The sequence below is a fragment of the Narcine bancroftii genome, unplaced genomic scaffold (genome assembly GCF_036971445.1).
Source record: "Narcine bancroftii isolate sNarBan1 unplaced genomic scaffold, sNarBan1.hap1 Scaffold_142, whole genome shotgun sequence".
Lineage (NCBI taxonomy): Eukaryota > Metazoa > Chordata > Chondrichthyes > Torpediniformes > Narcinidae > Narcine > Narcine bancroftii.
Window position 1 is genome coordinate 481,364 of NW_027211877.1, and position 27,571 is coordinate 508,934.

The 27,571-nt window shown below is 42.3% G+C and overlaps 1 protein-coding gene across 2 annotated transcripts; it reads left to right on the plus strand.

Moving 5' to 3' along the window:
- The first annotated feature begins 1,245 nt into the window (after nt 1-1,245).
- LOC138750423 (uncharacterized) lies at nt 1,246-27,541 on the plus strand. 2 transcript variants are annotated; one of them, XR_011349330.1, is made up of 5 exons: nt 1,246-1,491; nt 6,624-6,765; nt 14,129-14,269; nt 23,424-23,485; nt 25,626-27,541. XR_011349330.1 is itself a non-coding variant. In XM_069912469.1 (2 exons), exon 1 carries the CDS (start codon nt 22,070-22,072, stop codon nt 23,015-23,017), a length of 948 nt encoding a protein of 315 aa, XP_069768570.1. In that variant the 5' UTR covers nt 21,817-22,069; the 3' UTR covers nt 23,018-23,485; nt 25,626-27,541. The 2 variants fall into 2 exon arrangements, 1 of the variants encoding a protein (XP_069768570.1); XM_069912469.1 differs by lacking the exons at nt 1,246-1,491; nt 6,624-6,765; nt 14,129-14,269 and having other exon boundaries at nt 21,817-23,485.
- Nucleotides 27,542-27,571: the final 30 nt, after the last annotated feature.

The following is a 27,571-nucleotide window of genomic DNA, read 5'->3' on the forward strand; positions in this document are numbered from 1 at the left end:
CCACTAAACCAAGGAATTTCCTAAGTTCTTGGGCATTCTTGGGAGGGGGGATCTGTAGAATACCACGTATCCTCTCTGGACTTATTTTCCTAGTCCCCTGACTTACCAGATGACCTAAGTATTTAACTTCTGATTGAACAAATTGTAATTTGGATTCGCTCACTCTGAGACCCTTATTCTCCAGAAAATTCAAAAGTTCAACAGTATACTGTTTAACTAATTCGTAAGTTTTTCCCATAATTAACAAATCATCAACATATTGTATCAACTGACAATTCTCTCTCCGAGGAGCCTCATCTAGTATTTGTTCTAAGACCTGACCGAATAAATTTGGTGATTCTGTAAAGCCCTGGGGAAGGACTGTCCACCGGTATTGATTCTTGCGTCCAGTAAAAGATTTTCCCATTCAAAGGCAAACATGTCTCTGCTCTCTGTTGCTAACAGGCAGGTCCAGAAAGCATCTTTGAGGTCAATCACACTAAACCATTTACTATGGGGATTGATTTTACCCATTATTGTATAGGGATTAGGTACAACTGGGTGACGGGTGAGAATAATTTTGTTCAGCTCCCTCAAGTCCTGCACTAATCGATAGGTACCATCTGGTTTTTGGACAGGTAAAATTGGGGTATTAAAAGGTGACATACAAGGTTCGAGTATACCATCTTTCACCAACTGGTCAATTACTGGCTGCAGCCCCTTTCGGCCAGTTATAGGAATTGGATACTGTTTTCGTCTAATTACTTGTTCAGAATCTTTTAAAGTAACTTGCAGGGGAGGAATATCTAACACTCCTCTATTGCCTCTTTCTGCTCATACGCCAGGATTTATTACTTCTCAATCTTCCTCGCTTAATACATACAATTGAACCCCGATACCCTATTCCTGTGGTCTGGTGCCGATAGCCAATTGGTCCTGTAAATCTCGTCCTAATAAACAAACTCCAGCTTGGGGAACTAGTAAAATATCCTCTGTTATTACCTTTTCTCCCATTTGTATTCTTACATCTCTTAATACAGGGACTGTAAAGTCCCTTCCTCCAAATCCCGAAATCATCACGGTCCCCTCTATCTTAACACCCTCGGGTGGTTATAAAATACTAGACTGGGCTGCCCCAGAATCTACTAAAAAGGTCATCGTGTCACTGTGGGGTTCTATGCTTAAATTTACCAGTGGTTCTCTGTGCAGCCCCACGGTGTGTATTGACTGAGAACCGTGACCCCCCCCCCGCCCCCCCATTCATAATCTGCTTCCATCTGTCGGACTCTGGCTTTACCCTACCCTTAATTTAGTCTATGTGTCGTCTGAGTCCAGCATGCTCGTTAAATGAAGTGATAGGAGAATCAGTTTATTACACAGCATAAGAATAAAGCTTAACCGAGCTCTGGTTCAGTCGTTAGTTCATAGTAGGGAGAGGAGAGGAGAGGAGAGAAGAGAAAAGGAGAGAAAAGGAGAGAGGAGAAGGACAGAAAAGAAAAGAGTCTGCGGCAGGTAAGAAAACTTTTTTAAAAGTCTCTTACCAGGGTCTGCGGGGAGGAGTCGGCGTCGGAGGCGGCCATTGGTTGAGCGAGCGTACAGGAGAGTGTGACGGGAAGATAAGGTCTTTTTAAAGACTCGTACTGGGGACAGAGCCTAGCAGTAGGGAGGGGAGAGGAGAGGAGAGAAGAGAAAAGGAGAGAAAAGGAGAGAGGAGAAGGACAGAAAAGAAAAGAGTCCGGGGCAGGTAAGAAAACTTTTTTAAAAGTCTCTTACCAGGGTCTGCGGGGAGGAGTCGGCGTCGGAGGCGGCCATTGGTCGAGCGAGCGTACAGGAGAGTGTGTAGGGGTTAATTGGTAAAAGGCCAATAAATAAGAGGGACAGCGAGCGGCCCAGCGAGTGAGTGGCACAGTGAAGGAGTGGGACTTCCAGGCTTTGGCTCCTCAGGCTTCGGCGAAAGCAGGCGGAGAGAAAGCTAAGATAGTCTTTATTACTACTTCATTGGGGTAAGGGATGAGTGTTAAGGCTGTGTGTTGTCGGGAGTGCCGGATGTGGGAGGTCCTGGAGTCTTCCAGACTCCCGGATGTCCATATCTGCACTAGGTGTGTCGAGCTGCAGATTCTCAGGGACCGTGTTAGGGAACTAGAGCTACAGCTCGATGACCTCAGGCTGGTTAGGGAAACAGAGGAAGTCATAGACAGGAGTTACAGCCAGGTGGTCACGCCAGGGCCACGGGAGGATGAAAGGTGGGTAACTGTTAGGAGAGGGACAAAAGAACGTAAGGTGCCAGAGAGGAGCCCTGTGAATGTAACCCTCAGCAATAAGTATGCCTCTTTGAGCACTGTTGAGGGGGACATCAAGGTTGGGGGGAGTGACAGTGGCTGTGCCTCCGGCACGAGGTCAGCCCCTGTAGCTCAGAAAGGGAGGGAAAGGAAGAGGAGGGCAATTGTGGTAGGAGACTCCATAGTTAAGAGGACGGATAGGGGATTCTGCGGACGCAGCAAGGAGAACCAGATGGTGGTTTGCCTCCCTGGTGCCAGGGTCCGAGATGTTGCTGCTCGTGTCCCAGATATCCTAAAGTGGGAGGGACAGGAGCCAGAGGTCGTGGTACATGTAGGTACCAATGACATAGGGAGAATTAGAGAAGAGGTCCTAAAAAGTGAGTACAGGCAGTTAGGTAAGGAGTTAAAAAGAAGGACCGCAAAGGGGGTAATCTCTGGATTACTCCCTGTGCCACGTGACAGTGTGAATAGAAATAGAATGAGGTGGAGGATTAACACGTGGCTGAAGGGGTGGAGTAAGGGGCAGGGTTTTAAGTTTCTGGATAACTGGGACCTTTTTTGGGGGAGATGTGACCTGTACAGTAAGGACGGGTTACACTTAAATCCCAGGGGGACCAGAATCCTGGCAGAGGTATTTGCTAGGGCTACTCAGGATCCTTTAAACTAGAATGATTGGGGGGAGGGAGCAAAATAGTACAGAGCAGTAAGGAGAAGGTTAGAATGCAAACAAAGAAAGTTTGTAGTAAGTATTTGAATATGGATGGGCAGGTGATAGAGAAGGGAAATGCTCTGGAAGAAGATGAAGGGCAATTGGCAGGAAAAGTAAATAATGTTGTTCTTAAAGATGAGGGAAAACAGGGATTAAAAATTGGGAAATCCCTGAAATTCATATATTTTAATGCCAGGAGTATTGTAAAAAAGGTGGATGAGCTGAAGGTGTGGATTGATACTTGAAAGTATGATGTGGTAGCGATTAGTGAGACATGGTTGCAGGAGGGATGTGATTGGCAACTGAATATCCCTGGGTTTCGTTTTTTTAGGTGTGATAGAGTCGGAGGGGCAAGAGGAGGTGGGGTTGCATTGCTTGTCAGGGAAAATATTACAGCGGTGCCTAGGAAGGATAGATTAGAGGGCACATCCACGGAGGCTATTTGGGTGGAACTGAGGAGTAGGAAAGGAGAGGTTACACTTGTAGGGGTGTATTATAGACCACCCGGAGGGGACCGAGACCTAGAGGAGCAAATTTGTAGGGAGATAGTAGATATTTGTGATAAGCACAGGGTTGTAATTATGGGAGATTTTAATTTTCCACATATAGATTGGGAAACACATTCTGTGAAAGGAATGGATGGGTTAGAGTTTGTGAAATGTGTGCAAGATAGTTTTTTACAACAATATGTAGAGGTGCCGACCAGAGAAGGAGCAGTGTTAGATCTACTGTTGGCAAATGGGATGGGTCAAGTGACGGAGGTTAGTGTTGGCGAGCACTTCGGGTCCAGTGATCATAATGCCATCAGCTTCAATGTCATTATGGAAAGAGAGAAATCAGGGTCAAGGATTGAGGTTTTTGATTGGGGAAAAGCTAGATTTGAGGAGATGCGAAAGGACTTGCAGGGTGTGCATTGGGACAATTTGTTTTATGGGCAGGATGTAGTAGAGAGATGGAAGTCTTTTAAAGATCAGATTTTGAGAGTGCAAAAGCTTTATGTTCCTGTTAGGTTAAAAGGAGGGGCAAAAGGTTTGAGAGAGCCGTGGTTTTCAAGGAATATTGGAAACTTGGTTCGAAGAAAAAGGGAGGCGTACATTAGATATAAGAAGCATGGAGTTAAGGAGATGTTTGAAAGATACATTGAATGTAAGAGGAATCTTAAGAGAGGAATTAGGAAAGCTAAAAGAAGGTACGAGAAAACTATGGCAAGCAGGGTGAAAACTAATCCAAAAGAGTTCTACAAATATGTTAATGGTAAGAGGAAAGCTAGAGACAAAATTGGTCCCTTAGAAAATCAGAGTGGAAAACTGTGTGTGGAGCCTAGAGAAATGGGGGAGATATTGAACAGTTTCTTTTCTTCGGTATTCACTAAGGAGAAGGATATTGGGAGATGTGGGATAAAAAAAGCAAATTGGGTAAATATGGGGAATATAGAGATTACAAAAGGTGTAGTTTTAAGGCTTTTGAAGAATATAAAGGTGGATAAGTCTCCGGGACCAGACGGGATCTTCCCCAGGACATTGAGAGAAGTGAAGGAGGAAATAGCAGAGGCTCTGGCGGTAATTTTCCAAATGTCATTAGATATGGGGATAGTGCCGGAGGATTGGCGCATTGCGCATGTGGTTCCGTTATTTAAAAAGGGTTCAAGGAGGAAGCCTGGCAACTATCGGCCTGTAAGTTTGATGTCTGTGGTAGGTAAATTAATGGAGAAAATTCTTAGAGATAGTACTTATAAACATCTGGATAGACAGGGTCTGATCAGGAGCACTCAACATGGATTTGTGGGAGGAAGGTCATGTTTGACCAATCTGATTGAATTTTTTGAAGAGGTGACTAGGAATGTGGATGAGGGTAGCGTAGTGGATGTTGTCTATATGGACTTCAGTAAGGCCTTCGATAAGGTACCACATGGAAGGTTAGTTAGGAAGGTGCAGTCTTTAGGTATAAATTTTAAGATAGTCAAATGGATTGAACATTGGCTGAAAGGGAGAGGCCAGAGAGTGGTAGTGGATAATTGTCTGTCAGGTTGGAGGCCGGTGACCAGTGGTGTGCCTCAAGGATCTGTATTGGGCCCATTGTTGTTCGTTATATACATTAATGATCTAAATGATGGGGTGGTGAATTGGATTAGTAAATATGCAGACGATACTAAGATAGGTGGAATAGTGGATAATGAAGAAGGTTTTCAAGGATTGCAGAGGGATTTGGGCTGCTTAGAAAAGTGGGCTGAAAAATGGCAGATGGAATTTAATGCTGATAAGTGTGAGGTGCTTCATTTTGGTAAGAAGAATCAGAATAGGACATATGTGGTAAATGGGAGAGCATTGAGGAATACAGAAGAGCAGAAAGATTTAGGAGTAACGGTACATCGTTCCCTGAAGGTAGAAACTCACGTGAATAGGGTGGTGAAGAAGGCTTTTAGTATGCTGGCCTTTATCAATCATTGCATTGAATATAGGAGTTGGGAGGTGATGTTGAGATTGTATAAGACGTTGGTGCGGCCTAATTTGGAGTTCACTGTGCAGTTCTGGTCGCCTAATTATAGGAAGGATATAAACAGAGTGGAGAGAGTGCAGAGAAGTTTTACCAGAATGTTGCCTGGGTTTAAGCATCTGGAGTATGGGGAGAGATTGGACAGATTGGGTCTTTATTCTTTGGAGCATAGAAGGTTGAGAGGGGATTTGATAGAAGTATTTAAGATTATGAAAGGGATAGACTATTTCCGTTAAGAGGAGGAAAGATTAAAACAAGAGGACATGAGTTAAGAATTAAGGGGCAGAGGTTTAGAGGTAACATGAGGGGGAACTTCTTTACTCAGAGAGTGGTAGCTGTGTGGAATGATCTTCCGGGAGAAATAGTGGCGACGGAGTCAATTGTATTATTTAAGAAAAGGTTGGACAGGTATATGGATGAGAAGAAGATGGAGGGTTATGGGCATTGTGCAGGGAGGTGGGACTAGAAAGGGGTGTTTGGTTCGGTGCGGACTAGAAGGGCCTAATGGCCTGTTTCCGTGCTGTAATTGTTATGTTATGTTATGTTAACTGATAATTAACTAATAGTTTAATGAATAATTCTGAACATGAGGCCATTGTCGTCTCAAAGCATATTTCCCTGTCAATGTTTGCAATAATACTCTAGTCAATATACTTTTCTATAAAAATATTCTGATTGCTGCATAACTCTTTAAAAAAATATGTTTGGAAGTGAATATGGAATTGATTGAAAAAGATATTGAATACCAGGAAAAATATTCATTTTAACACACTTCACATGTGTCATTTATGTCAAAGGAAGACCTTTCCTTTTAATTAAATCAGCTTTAATTTTTGTCTTTAGTAAAACATAATTCAACGTACACAAATATTGATAAGCTGCATCAACCAATACCCATAAATATTTAATTTTCTTAGTCCATCTAAGCTGTGTAATCTGTTTACCAGCAGTATAATCTTCCTCTGTAATTGATAATATGTTCCTCTTATCCCAATTAACCTTATAAGCAGACATTTCTCCATATTGTACCAAACAGGTTTGCAGATGTCATAATGATTGCTGAGGATTTGTTAAATATATTAGTACGTCATCTGCAAACAAATGAATCTTACATTCCTCTTCATTTATTTTAATCCCACTAATTTTATCATTTTATCTTTTAGCCTGGGCTACCGGTTCTATCACCAATGGCGACAAAGGACAGCATTGCCTTGTGGAGCGTGTTAAATTAAACGTATCTGAAATTTGTCCATTCGTCACCATACTCGCCAAAGGATTTTTATACAAGGCTTTAGCCCAAAAAAGGTAAAAAAGGTCCAAACTTAAACCTTTCAAGTATTTTAAATAAAAAATACCTTTCAACTCGATCAAAGGCTTTTTCCGCATCTAATGCCACTATCACTGATTGATACAAACAATGTCTTGACACATTAATCAACGTCAAAAGTCAAACAATATTTTCAGAAGAAAATCTATTCTTAATGAAACCTGCTTGATCAACGTATTAAACGTGTCAAATACTTTGCAAGTCTATTAGCTACTATCTTATAATCTACATTTAAAAAAGAAATTGGTCGATATGAGACAACTTTCAATGGGGCTCTTTCTTTTTCCCGAACCAACACCAGCCTATTCCTGTTGGGCATCTCAGCTACTTCATTGCACATTTGCTCTTCTAGTTCCCTCTTCCCATTTGGCGGCCTATAATATACCCTTATAATAATAACCTCACCCTTCTTATTTTTTAGTTTTACCCACACTGCCTCCCTCGAAAAGCATTTCTGTCAAAGAAGGATGAACACGCTGTCGGGCGGCAAGAATGGTGTTTTTACCATCGCCATTGGGGAGAAAATGCCCATAAATGTGTCCTGCCATGTACCTATTACAGAATAAAGGCAGGAAATGAAAAACCAGCTTCTATTATTGGCTTCGGCAGCTGGTACAAGAATGGGCCTATTTTATCTTCAAGATGACATTTTTCTTGTAGACACAAGTGCTGAGGTCCGTTTGCTCCCACCCAACCTATTTTGAAATATAAACCACATCAATAACAACACCTGGCTCTTCAAACAGCAAATGGGACGATAAGTCCCTGCTTTGGCACATGACGGGTCATGTTTGGGATAGGAGGTGTGACATTCCATTGGAAGTGCGTATTGGCTTCCATTGCACAACCCATTATGGGTGCAGATTTTTTAAGGTCCCATGACTTGCTAGTAGACGTGAAGTGGAGGAAATTAGTTCACGCTACCACTTTTCAAACATACCCACTGGTCTGCAGCAAAGGGAGAGTTTCCATCTCGGGGTCCAGACCCTGCACAAAGATGCCTACGCTGCCCTGCACAATGAATTTCCCGGTATTATCTCTCCGAATTTCAATACCTCCAAAACAGTACATCGAGGGCCATTGCCAACATCTCACATTCTTTAGCCGTCCTTTATGGCCATTGGAGATGAAATATCGTGCATTGTATCGAGCCACACGGCACTTCCAATTTGTTTTGGAGGGTCGGCATTTCACTGTGTTCACAGACCACCAGCCACTCATTTTTGCCTTCAGCAAAATAACGGATCCATGGTCAGCAAGACAGCGGGTGTTTTAGTTTCTGGTGACGGTTCTGTGGGGGGGATGTAGCAGTTGTCTTGTGGGCCGAGTGGGCAAGGTTCTTTGGCATGCGCGTGAAGTCATAAGACAGATAGCTTGGAACTAATTCATTTAATTCACTACCCTAACTGCCCACGCGTGGTGCTGTGTGCTGAGGAATGGCACATTGATCTGTGGATTCTCCTGCCGAAAGGCGTGGGACACTCTCAGGGCTTAATTTAAACCTGTGGTCCTGTGGATTGGCAGCAAACTCATAATGCCTTGAGCCCTATTTGAACAACACTCCCAGTAAATGTCATCTACAGAAGGAAGGGACACCCCAGTGATCCTCACAACTCTTTGCATCATTCCTGACTGATGCTTTACAGCTACTAGACCATCCAAAGGTTTAGCCAGACAGGAGACTCAACTGCGCTCCTGTAAAATCTCAGGATGAGAGGCGTTGGCCTTGACCTCCTCAGCCTCCTTGGGAAGTGTAGGCCCTTCCTGACCAATAAGGAGGAGTGATTGTTTGGTGTAGTAATACGTGTGCTGTGTGGATAAGAATTTTATGTGATTGTATTGACTATTCTTGCTCTTTAACAATCTTTAGTGGATAGAAGTAGTCATTGTACTTTAGGATGTACAATCATGTACAGATTGTCCTAAAACAGCCATTTGGCCCAGATGTCTATTCAGTCCAAGAATACTTTCGACCACAGGCAGATTTTGAACAATAACACCATTCATTCTGCAACAACTGCCACTTAATTTTGCCAGTTGTTCAATGGTAAACTATATGGGGAAAACACCACTTTCAACTCTTCTGCCTTAAAGGAGTAATTATATTCAAATGGGCAGTAGATCAAGAGGTGGAAACAGTGAAATCAGACAGAGGTGAGTGGCTGCTTAAATTAGAAACATTTGTGTTCATGCTATAGAGTTTAAGGCTGCCCAGGAGGAATATAATGTGTTTTCTTTAAGATTGTTTGCCCTCACCCTGGTGAGGGATGGGGCTAACGGACATGTTGCTGGAAGGGTTCGAGAATTGATATGGTAGGTCACAGGAAGCTCAAGTTTAGATCCACAGAGCGCATGTGTTTAGCAGAATGGCCACCCAGTCTGTATTTGGTCTTGCTGATATCGAGGTCAACTGAGTCATCCAAATGTAGGAGATTAGGATGGATGGGGTTCATGTGAAACTCTGCCTCAACTGGAAGGTCTGATTGTGGCCTTGGATGGAGGTGAGAGGAGATGTAGGGACAAGTTTGGCAATTTCTACAGTTCCAATGGGGAGTGCATGAGATGGTGGTGGTTGGAGAGGGTAGTGCCGTCGAGGGAGTCACAGAAAGATGTGCCCCTGTGAAAAGTTGATATGAGTGGAGCGGGTTAGATGTTGCAGGTTAGAGGATGGTGCTGAAGTTGGAAGTTTCCAAGGATAACGTGTCAGATGTGGCAGCTGATGGGTGGTAAGTGAGAAACCTGTGTGATTCTGTCCTTGTTGTGCCGGAGAGGAGGTGAGGTAAGGGCAGAAAGAGAATTGGAGATATAGGTGCAGGCTTTTTCAATGACAGTATGGGGGAATTTGCATTTATTGAAGAAATAAGACATTTTGTGTGTTCTGGAGTAGAAGACTTCATCTTGGGACTGTTACAGGCCCAGGGGACCCCAAAACCTAGCAGCAATAGAAAATCACCAAGACAAATGGATACTTAAGCAAACGTAATTTTTAATTTTCTTTAAACAAAAAAAACAATCAACCTTTAACTTATCACTATTAATGTAACTGCCTAACATTAACCCCTCCTAATTCTGAACGCAGGTGTATTTAAAGTGTATAAAGTTCTTTGACACTCCTACAAGTTCACCGGTATCTATTAATTCTTATACTGTGCACAGAATTCAACATTTATGACTTTTCACCAAGATCTGGTGCTTAAAAGTAAATGGTTACCCTCCAGGAAGGCTCTTGTTGGTTTCAGAAAGGGATTTCTTGCTCATTGGACACACAAAACTGATTCCCTCTGATCAGCCACTTTGGTGTCTTGCCAAAGAAACTTGCCCCATCAGGGTTTTCCAAATGATAACCTCTTCTGCAGGTCACCATTGAGTTCTTTTTGTTTCCCTTATTTCAAGTGAAACACCATTTCTAGCCAGCCATTTCCTCTTGTATGTAAAACAAGGTTTTTCAACAGGCTGAACTGAGAACTCACAACCCATCTTCAAAATGGGGTTTCAACAAGATGCCAGCTTGCCATCTCACTCTCTCTCTCTTTTAGAAAAAAAGCCTATTTGGTGTCTCCTCTCTGCTTGCAAAAGCACATGACCTTAGAACAGAAAACTTCTGAGTCCATGTATTTGTTGCTTTAAAAACAATAATCCATTTACACCTACTTTTGAAATTATTTAGCAAAACACACAGTCATGCTCTCCTGCCCCCCCCCCCCCACCACCACTACCCCAAACCCTGGGCCAAGTCACTGAGGGTCTGTGGATTCTCTTTCAATGCTCACAGACCAATCCAAGTCATTGGCAATGTGAGCTCCAATTTTGATATTCTGACATGATTAGGAACCCATTAGGACCCACTCTTATCCCAGGTCTGATACCTGACACCCTTTTAGCCAATTTCCAACCAGTATTTAGCAATCCACAGTGTAGTGTAGGTTCTTTGTCCAGAAGCCCACAGCCTCAAGTTACCAACAGCCTGTCACCTATGTTGGTCCTTCAGTTGAAGAACCCCTCACTGGTCTGCTTCCATGGTCACTGACCCGTGTATTGAATCCTTTGCTTCTCAAATGTTGATGGGGTGTGGTCTTCATGTTTTCTTGTGCCCTGTGCTAGTCCTCTACTTCCCCAAAGTTCGCGGTGGCAAGGAAATCTAACACACCTAATTAAAAAATTTACATCTTAGAGGAGAATCTCACATGTGTGGAGGGATGGAAAGGGCATTATTACAAATTGAAGCCTAATATTTGAATATTCATGTGCCAAATTTGCAAAAGCATAGAGTATATATTTCTTAAGCTCTATGTAATTTTTTCTAAAGGAAGACAATTTTGAAATTTTGCATGTCATCTTGGCATCCCTAAAAATTTATCTGATTTCCGAGTAAGTTCAATACATTTCCACATCCCTGCTAATGCTAATTTAACAAATTTCAATTGATATATTACTAGTTTTAATTTGGGCCTTATTCCCTCAATATTACTAATAAAAATAATGTTGGATTTTGCAGATAAATAACTGTAACTTTTTCCAAAAAATTTGTAATTCTCACCAAAAAGATCTTGCATTAGGACAAAGCTAAGTTGAATGCAAGAAAGTTGCTACATCTTCACCACACTTCAAACATCGATCTGATAATTCTGATTTTATTCTATTCAATTTCTCTGGTGTAAGAAGTAACTGTAGAAGAAAAACGAGTTGTGAATTCCTTCCTCACTGCTGCAGTGTGGAACTCTGGTCAATAGTTCCAGACTGCTGAGTTGAAGTGAATTAATACAACTCCCCTGGATCAAGTGATCTCTGTTGCCAAATCAGCTTCCTGTCGAGCTTTTCAAATCCAACTGCCTGAGTCAACTGACTCCAGATGCAGCTTTCAGATAAATCCTTGCTGACATTTGCTACATTACTAATATAAAAACAATTATGCTGAACTAATTTGTGTCAAACATTGAGAAACTTATATGGATCTGCCCATATTTGCCAATCAACTACAATATTCAGATCCATTTCCCACATTTGTCTATACTTATGAACTCCTCATTTAAAAGTTCCTACTTGTAATCAAGAGGACATCATAGAAGTAAACTTTTTAACAATTCCTCTTTATAAGGAATTTCTATTTCAATACAACATGGTTGGTCCCAACTTATCCTTCAAATATGCTCTAAGTTGGAAATAGCAAAAATGATTGCAATGAGTTATACGATATTTATTTCTCAGTTGCTCAAATAACATTAATTGACTCCTTTCATAACAATCTTCAACATTTATAATCCTCTTACGAAACCAGCTGTCCAGAAATTGATGATCCTTTGAAAAAGATACGAGGATTTTGAATCAAAGCCATTCTGGGTGATGTACATCCACTTACACCAATTTCATCATTTATTTTAATCCATATATTAATCAAATGTTTCAACAATGGTGTATCTTTTTCAATTCCCACTTGTATATAAATTCTTCTGCCTTTCTCTCTCCTATTTTATACATTTTAAAGGCAATTTTTCCCTTTCACAAAAAGAAGCAAGAAATCTCATTTGAGCTGCTCGATAACAATGTTTAAAATGAGGAAGCTGCAATCCTCTGAATGCAGAATTTGGTTTGGGTCACATGTAACATGGAATTCAATCAGAAATGGGTTCACGTGACGTAAACTCATGATGCAGACTTTTTTCTGAAAATGGAATACAAGAGGAGGGTTGTCTAGGTCTTTCACAGGATATAGATCACAAGATAAAGGGGAAAAGTAGGCATATTGAGTCTGCTCCACCATTCTTCCACTCACCCCCACTCCCCAGCTCTCTCCCCATTACCTTTGGTTCCTTGACTAATCAACTACCTGTCAATCTCTGCTTTAAATACACCCAATGACCTCAGTTCCACAGATTCACAACCAAATGACAAAATCAATTTTGCCATATCTGTTTTAAATTGACACCCTTTTATCCTGAAATTATTCTCTCCTGTCCTAGAATCTCCTACCATGGGAAACATCTTTGTCATATGTACTCTGTCCAGGCCTTCCAGCATTTGAAATGCCTCTGAGGTCCCCCTTATCCTTCTGTATTCCAACTAGTACAGTCGAAGAGTCGACAATTTTTCCTCATGCACTAACCCTTTCATTCCTGATATCGTTCCAGTAAATCATCTCTGACCTTCTCCAACACCAGCACATCTTTTCTCAAATACGGCACCCAAAACTCTAAACCTGATTGAATGGGAAGGCAATTCTCTAACGACACAAACACAACAGTGAAATGATATTATGTCTTGTTGATATTTACAAAAATTATTGAAGAGTCAATTCACAGTGATGTACAATAAATTCTGGCCTATAATTCTAGCCCATTAATGGACTATTATCATAACCTAAAGAATGAGGGTTGTTCTGAAGCTTGGTTCTGTGTTACGAGACCAGAGGATCCCAAAACCCAGCAGCAATAGATATTCACCAAGACAAATGGTTACTTAAACAAAAGCTGATTTTAATTATCTTTAAACATGAAAACAGATAACACTTTAACTTATCACTATTTTACTATTTTAACTTACTTTATCTAACTTACCCCCCTTCTAATTCTAAGTGGACGTGTGTGTAATGTGTGTGTAAGTTCAGAAAAGTTCTTTGGTTCACAGTCCAATCTCACTTCTCATTCCTCCAAGTCCACTGTTTGCAGGCCATTCTTATACTGTGCACAGAATTTAACATTTATCAAGTTCACCAGATTTTGGTGCTCAAAATGTGAATGATTACCACTGGGAAGTTTTTTGTTGGTTTTCAGAGAGAGGTGTGTTGTTCAGGGAAGCATTAGTGTTTTTGTGACTCAATGTACCAGCATCTGAAGTCCGCTATCTCTTCAGAAAAGCTCTGATAGCTTTAGCATGGAACAGAGCTGAACCAGGACTTTGCAGGTATTTAAGGGAGTGTGTGTGCAGGGTTTGTTCTAGACCAAAAATCTCACCAAATGACTCTGCTTGAAATCAAGATTCAAAGCATTTTGAGGAATACAACAGGAATTGTTCAACAAGAGCCTGGTTTTCCCTGAGGAGTTTTCTTTCAATAGTGGAAATGATTTTTTTTTTTAAAGCCCATTAATCTTCCTGATACAAATCTTTGCATTTAACTTTCAGGTTGCTATCTGTTGTTAACTTGGAGGCCTTTAATGGGGTGTCTGGGTGGAATCTTTGCTTTAACCAAGCAGTTCGCTTGCAATTTTCCAGCTGTAGGATGCGGTGCAGTTGCTTGCAAGTTTAGCAAGTGGGATTATGATGTGAAACTGCAAATCACAGCGTCATTTTTGTTTTTGAAAATGCAAGTGTGAAAATGTTAACTTTGGTCTCCTTGGTTTCCTTAAGTTTACAGAGGAGACGTTGGGTCAAGCTGAGAAGACAGAGTTGGATGCCCATTTGGCGTATCGGCTGGGCAAAGCAGAAAGCACAAAACAAGGGACTGAAAAAATAATGAAGCAGACTGAAGTGCCGTTGAACCAAACCCAGGTAAAGAATTTAATTTTGTGCAATGTACTTAAGAGACCAAACGATTTGGGCTTTTAGTGGTGACCTATTTAAATGAACAAAATCTGATTAGAATAGAAGTTTATGGAATGTTTGGGAGTTGCCACAACAAAATGGAGCATATAAATTAGATGTTGTAATTAAGATAAATGAACAATGCAATGAGCCTGGTGTCACAGTATCTGCCTCCCTCTACCGTATATCACCATTAATCCTTCTCCCCAATATGAACCTGATATCACAGTATAGACGAGAATTTATTGTACATCACTGTTAAACCTTCTCACGACAGTGAATCCGGTGTCAGAAGTATCTGTCAAAGTTAACTGTACACCACCTTCAGCATTCTTCCCACTCTGAACCCCGTTTCACAGTATCTGCCACAGTTTATCGTACATCACTTTTAAACCTTCTCAGTACTGTAAACCTGGTGTCACAGTACCTGCCACAGTTCATTGAACCTGACTGTTAAACCTTCTCATGAATCTAAATCCTGTCTCATAGATTCTGTCTCTGTCTATCGGACATCAACGTTAAACTTTCTCCCCCCTGTGAACCTGGTGTAATAGTATTTGTCTCAGTCTACCGTCCATCACCGTTTAACATTCTGCCCACTGTAAACCTGGTGTCACAGCATCTACCTCAGTCTCCCATACATCACCCTTAAATCTCCTCCCTACTGTGAACCTGGTGTAAATGTATCTGCAATAGTGTTATATGCATCACTTTTAAACCTTCTTCCCACTGTGAGCCTGGTTTCACAATATCTGCCACAGTTTATCGTATATCACTTTAAAACCTTCTCAGTACTGTAAACCGGGTGTCACAGTACCTGCCACAGTTCATTGAACCTGACTGTTAAACCTTCTCACTAATGTAAAATGGTGTCACATTATCCTTGTCACACCTCCATACATCACCGTTAAAGCTTCAACCCACTGTGAACCCGGTGTCCACAGTATCTACCACAGTTTATCGTACATCACTGACACAACTCCCTACTGTGAACACAGTGTCACAGTATATGCCTCAGTCTACCGAACATCACCATAAAACCTTCTCTCAACTGAGAAACCGGTGTCACCCGATCTGCCACAATTTATCCTCCATCAATGTTAAACATTCTCTCCACTTTGAACGCAGTGTCACAGTATCTGCCTCAGTCTCCCATACAGGACACTTAAACCTTCTCCCCACTGTGAACCTGGAGTCACAATATCCGCCTGAATATACCTTACATCACCCATAGACTTTCTCTCCACTGTGAACCTGATGTAACAGTATCTGCCTCAGTCTCCCATCTATCACCATTAAACATTCTCCCCACTGTGATCCTGTATATGCCAGAGTTTATTTATACATCACTGTTAAACCTTTTCACTGCTCTGAAACCGGTGTCACAGTTTCTGTCCCAGTCTACTGGACATCAGCATTAAACGTTCTCCACACTGTGAACTCAGTGTCACATTATATGCCACAGTTTATTGTACATCTCGTTAAACATTCTCCCCACTGTGAACCTGGTGTCACATTATCCACCACAGTTTATTGTACATCATTGATAAACTTTCTCATTGCTGTGAACCTGGTGTTACAGTATCTGCCACAGTTTATCGTACATCTCTGATGAACCTCCTCTCCAGTGTGAACCTAGTGTCACAGTATCTGTCTCAGTCTACCGTACATCACTGTTGATCTATCTCTCAACTGTTAATCCAGTGTCACAGTATTTACCACATTATATTGTACATCACCGTTAAACCTTTTCCCCACTGATGACCTGATGCCACAGCATCTGCTGTAGTTTATTGTACATCACTGTTAAACCTACTAATTACTGCTGTGAAACCAGTCACACAGTATCTTCCTCATTCTTCTGTATAGCACCGTTCGCACATCTGTTTTAAACCTTCTCTCTTCTGTGAACTAATTTTCATGGTATCTGCCAAAGTTTACCATACATCACTGTTAATCCTTCTCACTACTGTGAATGCGGTGTCACTTTATCTGACCCAGTTTAATGTACATCACTTTTAAACCTTCTCCACACTGTGAACCCAGTGTCACAGTATCTGCCTTAGTCTCCCGTGTATCACCATTAAACCTTCTCACCTCTGTGAACCTGTGTCACATTTTGTGCCAGAGTTCGTTGTACATCACTGTTAAACCTTCTCCCCACTGTGAACCTGGTGTCGCAGTATCTACCTCAGTCAACCATACATCACCATTAAACCTCCCTTCTGTGAACCCAGTGAAATAATATCTGCCTCAGTCTCGAGAAAACACCATTAAAATTTCTCCCCACTGTTTACTCTATGTCTCTGTATCTGCAACATTGTATAGCGTGTCACCTTTACACCTCTTCCGCACTGTGAACCTGGTGTCACAGTACCAGCCACAGTTAATTGAACCTGACTGTTAAACCTTCTCACTAATGTGAACCCGGTTTCACAGCATCCGTCTCAGTCTCCCATACATCACACTTAAACCTTCTCCCCTCTGTGAATTCATTAAAACAGTATATGCCCGAGTTTATTATACATCACTGATAAACCTCCCCACTGTGATCCGGGTGTCATAAATCTGTCTCCATGCACTGTACATCAGCATTAAAGCTTCCCCCCACTGTGAACCTCATGAAACATTATCTGACACATTTTATCATACAACACTGTTAAACCTCTCATTGCTATATAACCATATAACCATATAAAGCACACAAAAGGCCAGTGTGGCCCTACTAATCCATGCCGGAACAAAATCTCCACCCTCCTAGTTCCACTGACCAGCACCTGGTCCATACCCTCCAAGTCATCATCCAGTCTTTCCTTAAATGTAAATAATGTCCCTGCTTCAACCACCTCCGCCGAAAGCTTATTCCACATCCCAACCACCCTTTGCATGAAGAAATTTCCCTCTCATATTCCCCATATAATTTTCCCCATTCAACTCAAACCATGGCCTCTGGTTTGAATATCTCCCACTCTTAATTGAAAAAGTCTATCCATGTTGACTCTGTCCCTTTTAAAATCTTGAACACCTCCATCAATCCCCCCTTCAATCTTCTATGCTCCAGAGAAAAAAGCCTCAGGCTGCTCAACCTTTCTCTGTAACTCAAACCCTGACATCCTGTCAACATTCTCGTGAACCTTCTCTGCACTCTCTCTATTTTGTTTATATCCTTCCTATAATTTGGTGACCAAAACTGCACACAGTATTCCAAACTTGGCCTCACCAATGCTTTGTACAATTTCATCATAACTTCCTAACTCTTGAATTCAATACTCCAATTTATGAAGGCCAACATTCCAAATGCCTTCTTCACCACTCTATCTACCCGAGTATCAACTTTGAGGGTACTATTTACCATAACTCCTAAATCCCTTTGTTGCTCTGCTCTCCTCAATTGTCTACCATTCAATGTATATGACCTATTTAGATTTGCCTTTCCAAAATGCAACACTTCACACTTAACTGTATTAAATTCCATCAGCCATTTCTCAGCTCATTCCTCTAGCTTTCCTACATCTCTTTTTAAGCTATGGTAATCTTCCTCACTGTCCACAATACCACTAATCTTTATATCATCTGCAAACTTACTTATCCAATTCACCACCCCTTCTTCCAGATCTTTAATATATATAACAAACAATAGTGGACCCAGGACCGATGCCTGAGGAACTCCACTAGTCACCGGCCTCCAATTTGACAAACAATTTTCTACCACTACTCTATGACACTTCCCATCCAACCATTGCTGAATCCATTTCACTACCTCCTTATTTATACCTAATGCCTCTACCTTTTCACCTAACCTCCTGTGGGGAACTTTGTCAAAAGCATTACTAAAGTCTAAGTAGACAACATCCACAGCTTTCCCTTCATCAACCTTTTTTGTAAGCCCCTAGAAAAACTCTATAAGGTTTGTTAAGCATGATCTACCCCTGTCAAAACCATGCTGACTACTACCTATCAATCCCTGTTTTTCCAAATATTTGTAAATGCCATCCCTCAGAACACTTACCATTAACTTACCCACCACAGACGTCAGAACTAAGTGGGAAGGAGGATGCAGGGCATTCGATAGCAGGACATTGTGAGAGAATGGATTCCTCGAACTCTTGAGGGGAGAAGGTGCGGATCGATCCATCGGTTTAGGTGGGGCAGGGTATAGACATGGCAGCTGACTGGAATTGTCAGCGGGTTACTGAGACCTGGGAGAGGAGGGGAAGGAGGGTGCAGTAGTATTCTGACGAGAGAGTGCTGAGGGAGAGGCAACATGGGTGGAACCTCAAGGCAAGGGACCTTTGATTGTTTGCAAGGATGGGATTTGTAAATAGATATCCAGCACAGAGCCTCTTTGTCCCCCTGCCATCAGGAAGGAGATATGGAGGAAAAAAATCGGGACAGCCAGGCAGCTTCCTCCCACAGGCCATGAGATTGACAAGGCAACATGAGCTGGCTGGGAGCAAAGAATGAAAAGGGGGAGAGGAATATGGACTGATTACAACAGCTCAGCCAGCAGGAGAGAGGGGCTGAAGGGCCTGTTTCTGTGTTGTCTATCTGGACCAGCATTTTGAGTTCAAGCTTAAAAAACCCAACCATTTTTTAATTTAATAATAATGGTACAGAATGAATCAAGAGACAAGATGTCTGTCCAGCAGCAAGCATCGAAGGCACTTTCTGAAACGGAGGCTCTGAAACCACAGGGAGATTCTGGCTGGAATGAGGCCCGACTTCTGCTAGAAGGAGGAGAGGAGAAGCAGGGATAATGTAGGGGAATGGGTGGGGAAGGGAGGGGGTAGAGATACCTTCCTCCATTCACCTCCCCTTTCCTCCACCCTGTTCCCTGTCCTGGGTAAACTTGTACCTCTCACTTTGTTCGTTTGAGATTGGTCACAGTGTTTGAGCTACCATAAGAAAATAGACACCCACACTGAGAGCAGTTCAGTTTAAACAAATGTTTATTACAAATTCAAAAGCTGATTTCAAACTAAATTATGCAAGCCCTTCCCAATTATACTTATCAACGCCTGGACTGGTCCCAACTGCCAAAGCAAGGCAATGACTGCACACGTGTCATAGGTTGTCGGGGAACCGATAGCAGCTTCTCCACCTCCCTCGACCGGGACGTTAGCTGGACTCTAGAAGTTCTTCTTGCTGAAAGACGTTGCCACCTCTCGGAGAGTCTCTCTCTTCAGCAGCGGGACCATGGCTTATATTACCCAAAAACTGCTTACCCAAGCACCTATTCCCAGCACAGTAAGAAAGATAAGCGAGCAAGCTAGCATGCTAGGCTTCTAGCAAATAACATAATTTTCAGCTTATCACTTTGAATACAATGGTTATTTTGCATCAAGGCTAGGCCTCTGACAGTCTGTGACCAAAACAAGCAGGAAGATTAAATGTTCTTGGTCTACAGATGTCCTTTTGTCAGATAACTGCATCTCTGGCCCCTCGGTGGAATTTAGCTTAAGTCTGCAGATACTAAAAAAAACAAGCAGGTTCTCAGCCTTGCAGAAGCAAAGGTTGCAAAAGTAAAAAAAAAAACACGGTTTAAATCTTCCATTACATTCCCCTCCCAATTCCCCTCCCCATTTCCTTCCCCCGCTCACCTCCCGGTTCCTCTCCCTCTTCCCATTCTCCTACTCCTAACTCTAAACCCTAACAAACCCTAACCTTAACACTACCGATACCCCCTATCACTACTCCACGTCCCTTAACTCTACCCCTACCCCATCCCCTAACTCTATCTCTACCCCTACTCCGTCCCCTAACCCCAACCCTAATACTACCCACCTTCCTCTACCCCAAACACTCACCCCACCTCTACCTCCTACTCCTACCCCCTTCCCCTAAACCAAATACAAACCCACTTCCCTGAACTCTAAACCTAACCCTAAACCTAGACCTAATCCTAGCCCATGTCTCCTAACCCTAACCATGATGTTGTTAGAAATAGAAGTACCTTAACAGAAATTGCTCGAGACAAAAATTGAGAACAAAGAACATTTATTATAACAACAATGCAAAGTTGTGTGCTTCCCCTTATCCTGGGAATACACACACACACTGGGGCTCACCCAACTTTTATACAGTGAATTTCAGTATAGGAATACCCTCCCTCTTACATTCTTCTGCCCCCTGGATGGGTTTGGCATAAGGCAATCCTGCCTGCCTACGTGCTGTTTCTGTGCACTTGGAGTATCCTGTCAGTGTCTCATCATGTTATTGTCCTTATTCACACCTTCCTGATTCTCGGAGCTACAGTCCCTTCATATGCAGAGTTCGCTAATCCTGTCTAGGGTTGACTAATTTAATATGTATAACTTTGTAAATCTATGTAAGGTTAACTAATTATATATGTAGAACTTGGTACTTCTGTCTAGGGCTAGGAGACCCTTATCTCATCCAGACGACCTCTACTTCCTACATTCTATTATTCCTTACCTCTCCTTATCTTATTCATACGGTGGGCTCACTGATCCTGTCGAAAAGACTAGAAGATTCTTACCTGACAGAGGCTGACTCTGCTTCCTGCATTCTAATTTCCATGCTTAGCCTGTTCATACTGGTTTAATCCATCACTCCACATGTCTGCACTAGTTTCCCCATCTTTCATATTTTATGTCAAGTTTCCTCATCTCTCACAATGTTACCTCTATCCCGGTCCTTGCCCTTACTCTCATCCAACTCAAGCCTAAACCCTACCCCTATCCCCTACACCTAACTCCTTCCTCAAAACATACCCCTTACCCCTATCCCATACCCACACCCCCAAGCCTACCCCTTACTCACCCCACTTCCATTACCCCCTTTCTCCTACCCCCATTCCCCTACCACTCCTTCCCCTAGGTTAGGGTAGTGTGAGAGATGGGAAAATTGATCTAAAATTATGAACATGGAAGAAACTAAAATTCATCAGTTAATGGCTGTAACCAGTACAAACAGGATAAGCTTGGGGGTTAGGATGCAGGAAAGCAGAGTCAGCACGATTAACATAAGAATCTTCTAGTCTTTGTGACAAGAGCCACCATAAGACTAAGAAAAGGAGTGGTAAAGAACAATAGAATGTAGGAAGTTGAGGTAGTCTGGATCAGATAAAGGTCTCCTAGCCCTGGACAGAAGTACCAAGTCCTACATATCTAATTAGCTAACCATACACAGATTTATACATATGAAATTAGCCAACCCTAGATAGAATGAGTCAACTCCGCATACCAAGAGATTGTAGCCCCGAGAATCAGGAAGGTGTGAATAAGGACAATGACATGATGGGGCACCCACAGGATACCCCCTGGTCCTCCAAGTGTACTGAAACTGCACGTAGGCAGGAAGGATTACCTATGCCAAACCCATCCAGGGGGCAGAAGAATTTAAGGGGGAGGGCACTCTGATACTGAAATTGACTGTATAAAAGTTGGGTGAGCCCCAGTATGTGTGCGTATTCCCAGGGTAAGGGGAAGCACCCAACTTTGCATTGTTGTTGTAATAAATGTTCTTTGTTCTCAATTTTTGTCTCGAGCAATTTCTTTAAAGGTACTTTAATTTCTAACAAATGGGGGCTCGTCCGGGATCACACTCCCTCCACTGACAGAGTACCCCGACGACGAGAGTAGGTGCACCCCGGCTGATTCAGCTGGACTCACAAGCGACGGGTGGCTGGTCAGTGGAAGAAGCGAGTGATATCCGAGAAGAGGCATTGAGAACAAACGACGGAAGGAAGCGCGCTAGAGCATTGCTACTGGAACACGGTAAGAGTAATTTTACTTGTTTATAAGTATGGGAATAATGAGTAGCAAGGAAGAGAGTCCTGGTTCAGGATGTGAACACCAGATAGCTACGTACAGCCCGCTTGGGTTGATGTTATCTGAGTGGGGCACGGGAAAGACCCGTGGGAAAGACAAACTGACAATGGTCGGGTATTGTTGTATTGAATGGGTTAAATACCCGGTTAAAGGGAGCTCCGTGTACTGGCCAAAGTTCGGATCCGAGGATGAATGGATGTGTCAAGCTTTGAACATCTGGCTCTATCAAAACCAGAAAGACAATGTTGAGAGCAGGGAATATGCAGCCTGCTGGTTCAAGGGACCCATTGAACAACTGGTTTTGAATGAGAAAGAATTCAGTGATAAGAGAGAGGAGGAACCTTTTGTCCCTGAATCACAGGGTTGGGATGTGTTACATTCCCTCCCTCCACCTTATGTTCCTCCTATGCCGGCTCCTATCTTTCCTTCCCCTCCTATGACCTACCCTTCTGCACCTCCCCCTCCTCCCCCACCACTAGAGAAGAAAGAGGAGAACCGGAGTGGTATGGTGACTCGCTCACAAAGCGCTCGATTACCACCTCCGTTGACAGTAGAGGTAGAACATTGTAATTCAGAACAGCGTGAGATCCCTCAGGAAGAAGTGGCAGAACCCTGCGATTCACTTCTCAGGGAACAGGAACACAAATCTAAGAAACCAGAAATTAGCTGGATGCGACCCCTGCGGGAGGTTCCCGTGGGAGAAGGTCTGGGGTTCGTAAATGTGCCCCTGACCAGCACTGAAGTACGTAATTTCAAGAAAGAATTAATCTCCCTGATAGAAGATCCCCAGGGATGTGCCGAACAGTTAGACCAATTTTTGGGACCAAATATATATATTATATGGGGGTCTCGACATAGAATCCCCAGCAGGGGAACAATTGGTACTAACAGGTTTTGTTACCAACTCAGCCCCAGACATTAGGAGAAAATTACAAAAGACAGAAAATTGGCATGAGCAGGGAATAACCCAGCTTCTACAGATCACACAAAAAGCATTTGTCCAGACATCTGAGGATAAGCAGAAAGCAAAGGCTAACATTTTGATGCAAGCAGTTAAAGGAATAGTAGATGAGTAACATGAAAAAGGCAGGGACTGTGTGCCAGCTCCTGAATGTTGGGAGAAGCGTCGGGAGTGGGAGAGTAGAGACCAGAGATAATTTCATAAATCACGACTTCCCACTTCAGTCACTGACCAATATTGATTAAAATTCATGCTAAAAATTAAATGTCATAAATGATCGTTTTTCAATACTGTAGAATTAGCGAATTTAACTACCAGTTAATTCCAATTCATGAAATAAATTGTATTCAAATGTGATTTTGCACAGGGAGTACCTGAGAGCTGAGTGATGTTATAACATTTGCAGGGAGAAATGTTTGCGCAAATAGGGTGAGTTCTATACATCTTAACTTTAAGTGTATGTGAGATAAAGAAAGGATCTGATGTGTAAAGTGGCTGGATCAGCCAGTTGAAGGGGGAGTGTGCATGTCCCTTTAAGTGCACTGTGGCACTTGAAATTGAGGCTCCAGGCACCTGTCTTGCAGTTAGAGGAATGGAGCCCTATCAATAGATTTAGTACATTTGTTCTACACATTCAGCAGTCAAGGTCCGTGAGTTTAAAGATCACCCACCTCTGGAGAATAAAGATACCTCTGGGGATTCCTATGGGGATTCCTATAAGTTTAATCATTCATTTCTCTGGTGCATTTTCCTCCGGAGTGAAATTAATGCCTCGGCACAATTTCTCTGTATTGCCGCTGTTATTTAATTCATGATAACTTTCCCCATTCATCAGGTTTATATTTAAATCCGGTAGTGTGGAAGTTACATTGTAAATAATCACGGAGGTAAACCCTGCGCGACTGGATTCAGCTTAATGGAGAAATAAACCTGCGAACTGGTCTATGGTGGTGTGTGAGTACTGCAATAGGTGGAATATGATTTAAATTGGTGGCATCGTTCAGAACAATTGGGCGCATAGGAATAATAGCATTAATTACTCACAGATCTTGTACCTGATACTATTCACTACATCCCGGCTTCAGGACTGGGAAATTGGCATGGTACAGAGAAATTGCCATGGCACCAATATTTCTTGATTCACTAATGACTCCACAAGCTCCAGGATTCATGCAGCTAAACTTTAAGTGCAATATTATAGAAACTAGCCGGTACTTAAATGATTGTGTGTGCGATCAACATTGGAAAAATATGAAAGGTAATACAGGTGCTCCCCTACTTATGATTTTACGATGACACAATAGCATGACTGTCATTTACTTTCATATAATGTGTTAAAGGTCATCACAAGCATCATTGATTTTTCCAATAAACTTTGATAATTTCTCTAAGGTGAATTTTTTGTAGCCTCGTTGGTTAATCACATTTTCGGAAAGCTTACAGGGACTGTTGGGAGAGAGCAGGGTAGTGAGATCAGTATGAGGACTGATACAGTGCTGTTAATGTTAGACAAGGTACCTCTCCAATTAAGATTTTTTTTCAACTTAAGCTGGGTCTGCTGGAACGCAACCCTATCGTAAATTGAGGAGCACCTGTGATGTTCTTCTATCTAAAGCCAGCTTTAGATAAACTCTTATCATTCTGACAAATCCAGGTCTAAGTCTAATTTTCCTCCAGCCTTTGAGCAAGCGCTTCCACTGCTGCATCTTACTGATCACCTCCTCACCAATGAATCAGGAGACCATGGTGTATGGCACTCACTGCACAAGCAGTCTGAAAATGTGTACAAGCCTGTTCAACTTCATTTTACAAAATCAACAATCGGTTCCAGGCTCCCCAATGCTCTCTGTGGAGAGAAAATTGCCAGATTTTTACCCTTTTAATGCCCTTGGTTATGTTTGCCTCTTCTCAAAGATTACATGGCTGCACAGAGGAGCAAGGCTGAAAATGCCTTGAAGTAATCTGTTGGCTGCACTTGTGACCTTTAGTCAGAAAATGCATGGGCTCTTGTCTCACTTTGGGTAGTGCAGCGGTTAGTTCAACTATATTACAGTGGCACTGATGAGTACATGGATGTGAGGGGGTTGGAGGGTTATGGGCAGGGAGTAGGTAGGTGGAACTAGTTGGAGTTTCATGTAAATCGGTGCGGACTAGAAGGGCCAATATGGCCTGTTTCCGTACTGTTATTGCTATATGGTTATTATATGGAATATGGTTGTGAGCTGTGGCACAAGGCATTTTACTTAAGGCAGAACTAAAGGTTGAATATGTTTCAAGTTCTCTTGCAGAGGCTCTTGTGCTACAATGTCTGTTATGTACTCTAACAAATTGGAGGGTTGTGCCCCATACAGACAAGCAGCTCCAACTGCATTTTAATAAGGTCTAACATATTCAAAACCCATGCAAATATGGTTTGTGTTTCATTTTACAATTTTTACACTAACACAAAGGAAAGTCAGATTGTTATTCATTTTATTAAAATCTAGTGATTGGTTATATGTAAAAGCATGGCAAGAGGATCAACTAAAACCTGCCTGGGATGGTCCCTGCTGTGTACTTTTAATTACAGACACCGCAGTAAGAACAAGAGAGAAAGGCTGGACCCACATTCAAAGAATTAAACCAGCTTCTGAACCACAACATCACGACACACAGATTCAACCCTCAACCTGGCGTGCAGTTCCTCATCCTTCAGACCTGAAACTTACACTGCGCCGTGACAACGTGCCGTAATGTTACATTTATTGTTGTATTTTTTAACTGTTTATACATTTATTGTTGTATTTTTAACTGTTTATTTTTTTAACTGTTTATTCATTTATTGGGGTATTGTTTGTTAACTGTTTATGTCACTTCATTACTCGCTATGTTTTAAGTCCTCCTGGAATAGGGGCAGCAGAGGTTACAATTATGCTCCTTTAGAATGTAGACAGGGCATAGATTTAATGTATAGTCATAGTGGAATATGGGTTAACAAGGGATTCCAATACGGACCAGGGGAACTGAACAGCTTTAGTGGAGTACATCTAATTTGTTTCTTAGCCTACACAGGTATTAAAGACAGAAGTTTTGAGGCGATAGCACAAAGGACATGGTGGGACAAAGACAGACAGAATGGTAGTCAGGATTGTACATGTAGCAGAGAGAGAGAGCTAATACATATGCTAATGTACACAGACAGGCTGCAACTCACAAGTTCAATGATACCCATGCTAATGTTAGCAGACAAGCTGCAACACACAGTTAAATCACAAGAAACAATCCCCCCCCAGCTTGGTCTCTTTTCATCACCCTGTGAAGGGGAGCACCAGTTACCAACAACGTGAGCTGCTTGACACTTTAATATCAGGCTCCAGACAGCCTTCGGAGATCGGTGGCCCTAGGGTTCGGGGCTGAAGAGGACATCAGATACTAGCCACAATTCAACGGAACCGCCTGACTACTGCTACTCGTTCGCTGCTGAAGGCAGCGTCTCTCACAGACTTCGTCAGGACAACGCTTACAAAAGTCGGGTGGTTCAAAGACACTGCTTCAATGTTTCAACGTGAATCTGCCCATGCCCATGTCCAGACGTGGCAACTTCGGACTGATGTGGGATGGACTAGACTCTTTACTGAGAACTGGAGCCTGATACTCACAACCCTAATAAGCAGCTGGACTCGCTACTCTGACTTTCATGGTGCTCCCCTACCTAAAGACTTTACACAGGTGTTACATTTCGGTTATTGACCAGCTGGGTAAAACTACACCTTACACTTGAAAGATCAGTATTACTGATCTAAAAGAAAAGTGAGGAAGGGGGGGGGGGGATCAGTCACACTGACACTAGTAACCAAAGATCAGTAACACTGATCATGGTGAAAGATCAGTATTACTGATCTAAAAGAAAAGTGAGGATTGTGAGAGATGGGAAAATTGATCTAAAATTATGAACATGGAAGAAACTAAAGTTCATCAGTAAATGGCTGTAACCAGTACAAACAGGATGAACTTGGGGATTAGGATGCAGGAAAGCAGAGTCAGCACGATTAACATAAGAATCTTCTAGTCTTTGTGACAAGACCATAAGACTAAGATAAGGAGTGGTAAGGAACAATAGAATGTAGGAAGTTGAGGTAGTCTGGATCAGATAAGGGTCTCCTAGCCCTGGACAGAAGTACCAAGTCATACATTTCTAATTAGCTAACCATACACAGATTTATACATATGAAATTAGCCAACCCTAGATAGAATGAGTCAACTCTGCATACCAAGAGATTGTAGCCCCGAGAATCAGGAAGGTGTGAATAAGGACAATAACATGAAGGGACACCGACAGGATACCCCTGGTCCTCCAAGTGTACTGAAACTGCACGTAGGCAGAAAGGATTACCTATGCCCAACCCATCCAGGGGGCAGAAGAATATAAGGGGGGAGGGCACTCTGATACTGAAATTGACTGTATAAAAGTTGGGTGAGCCCCAGTGTGTGTGTGTATTCCCAGGGTAAGGGGAAGCACCCAACTTTGCATTGTTG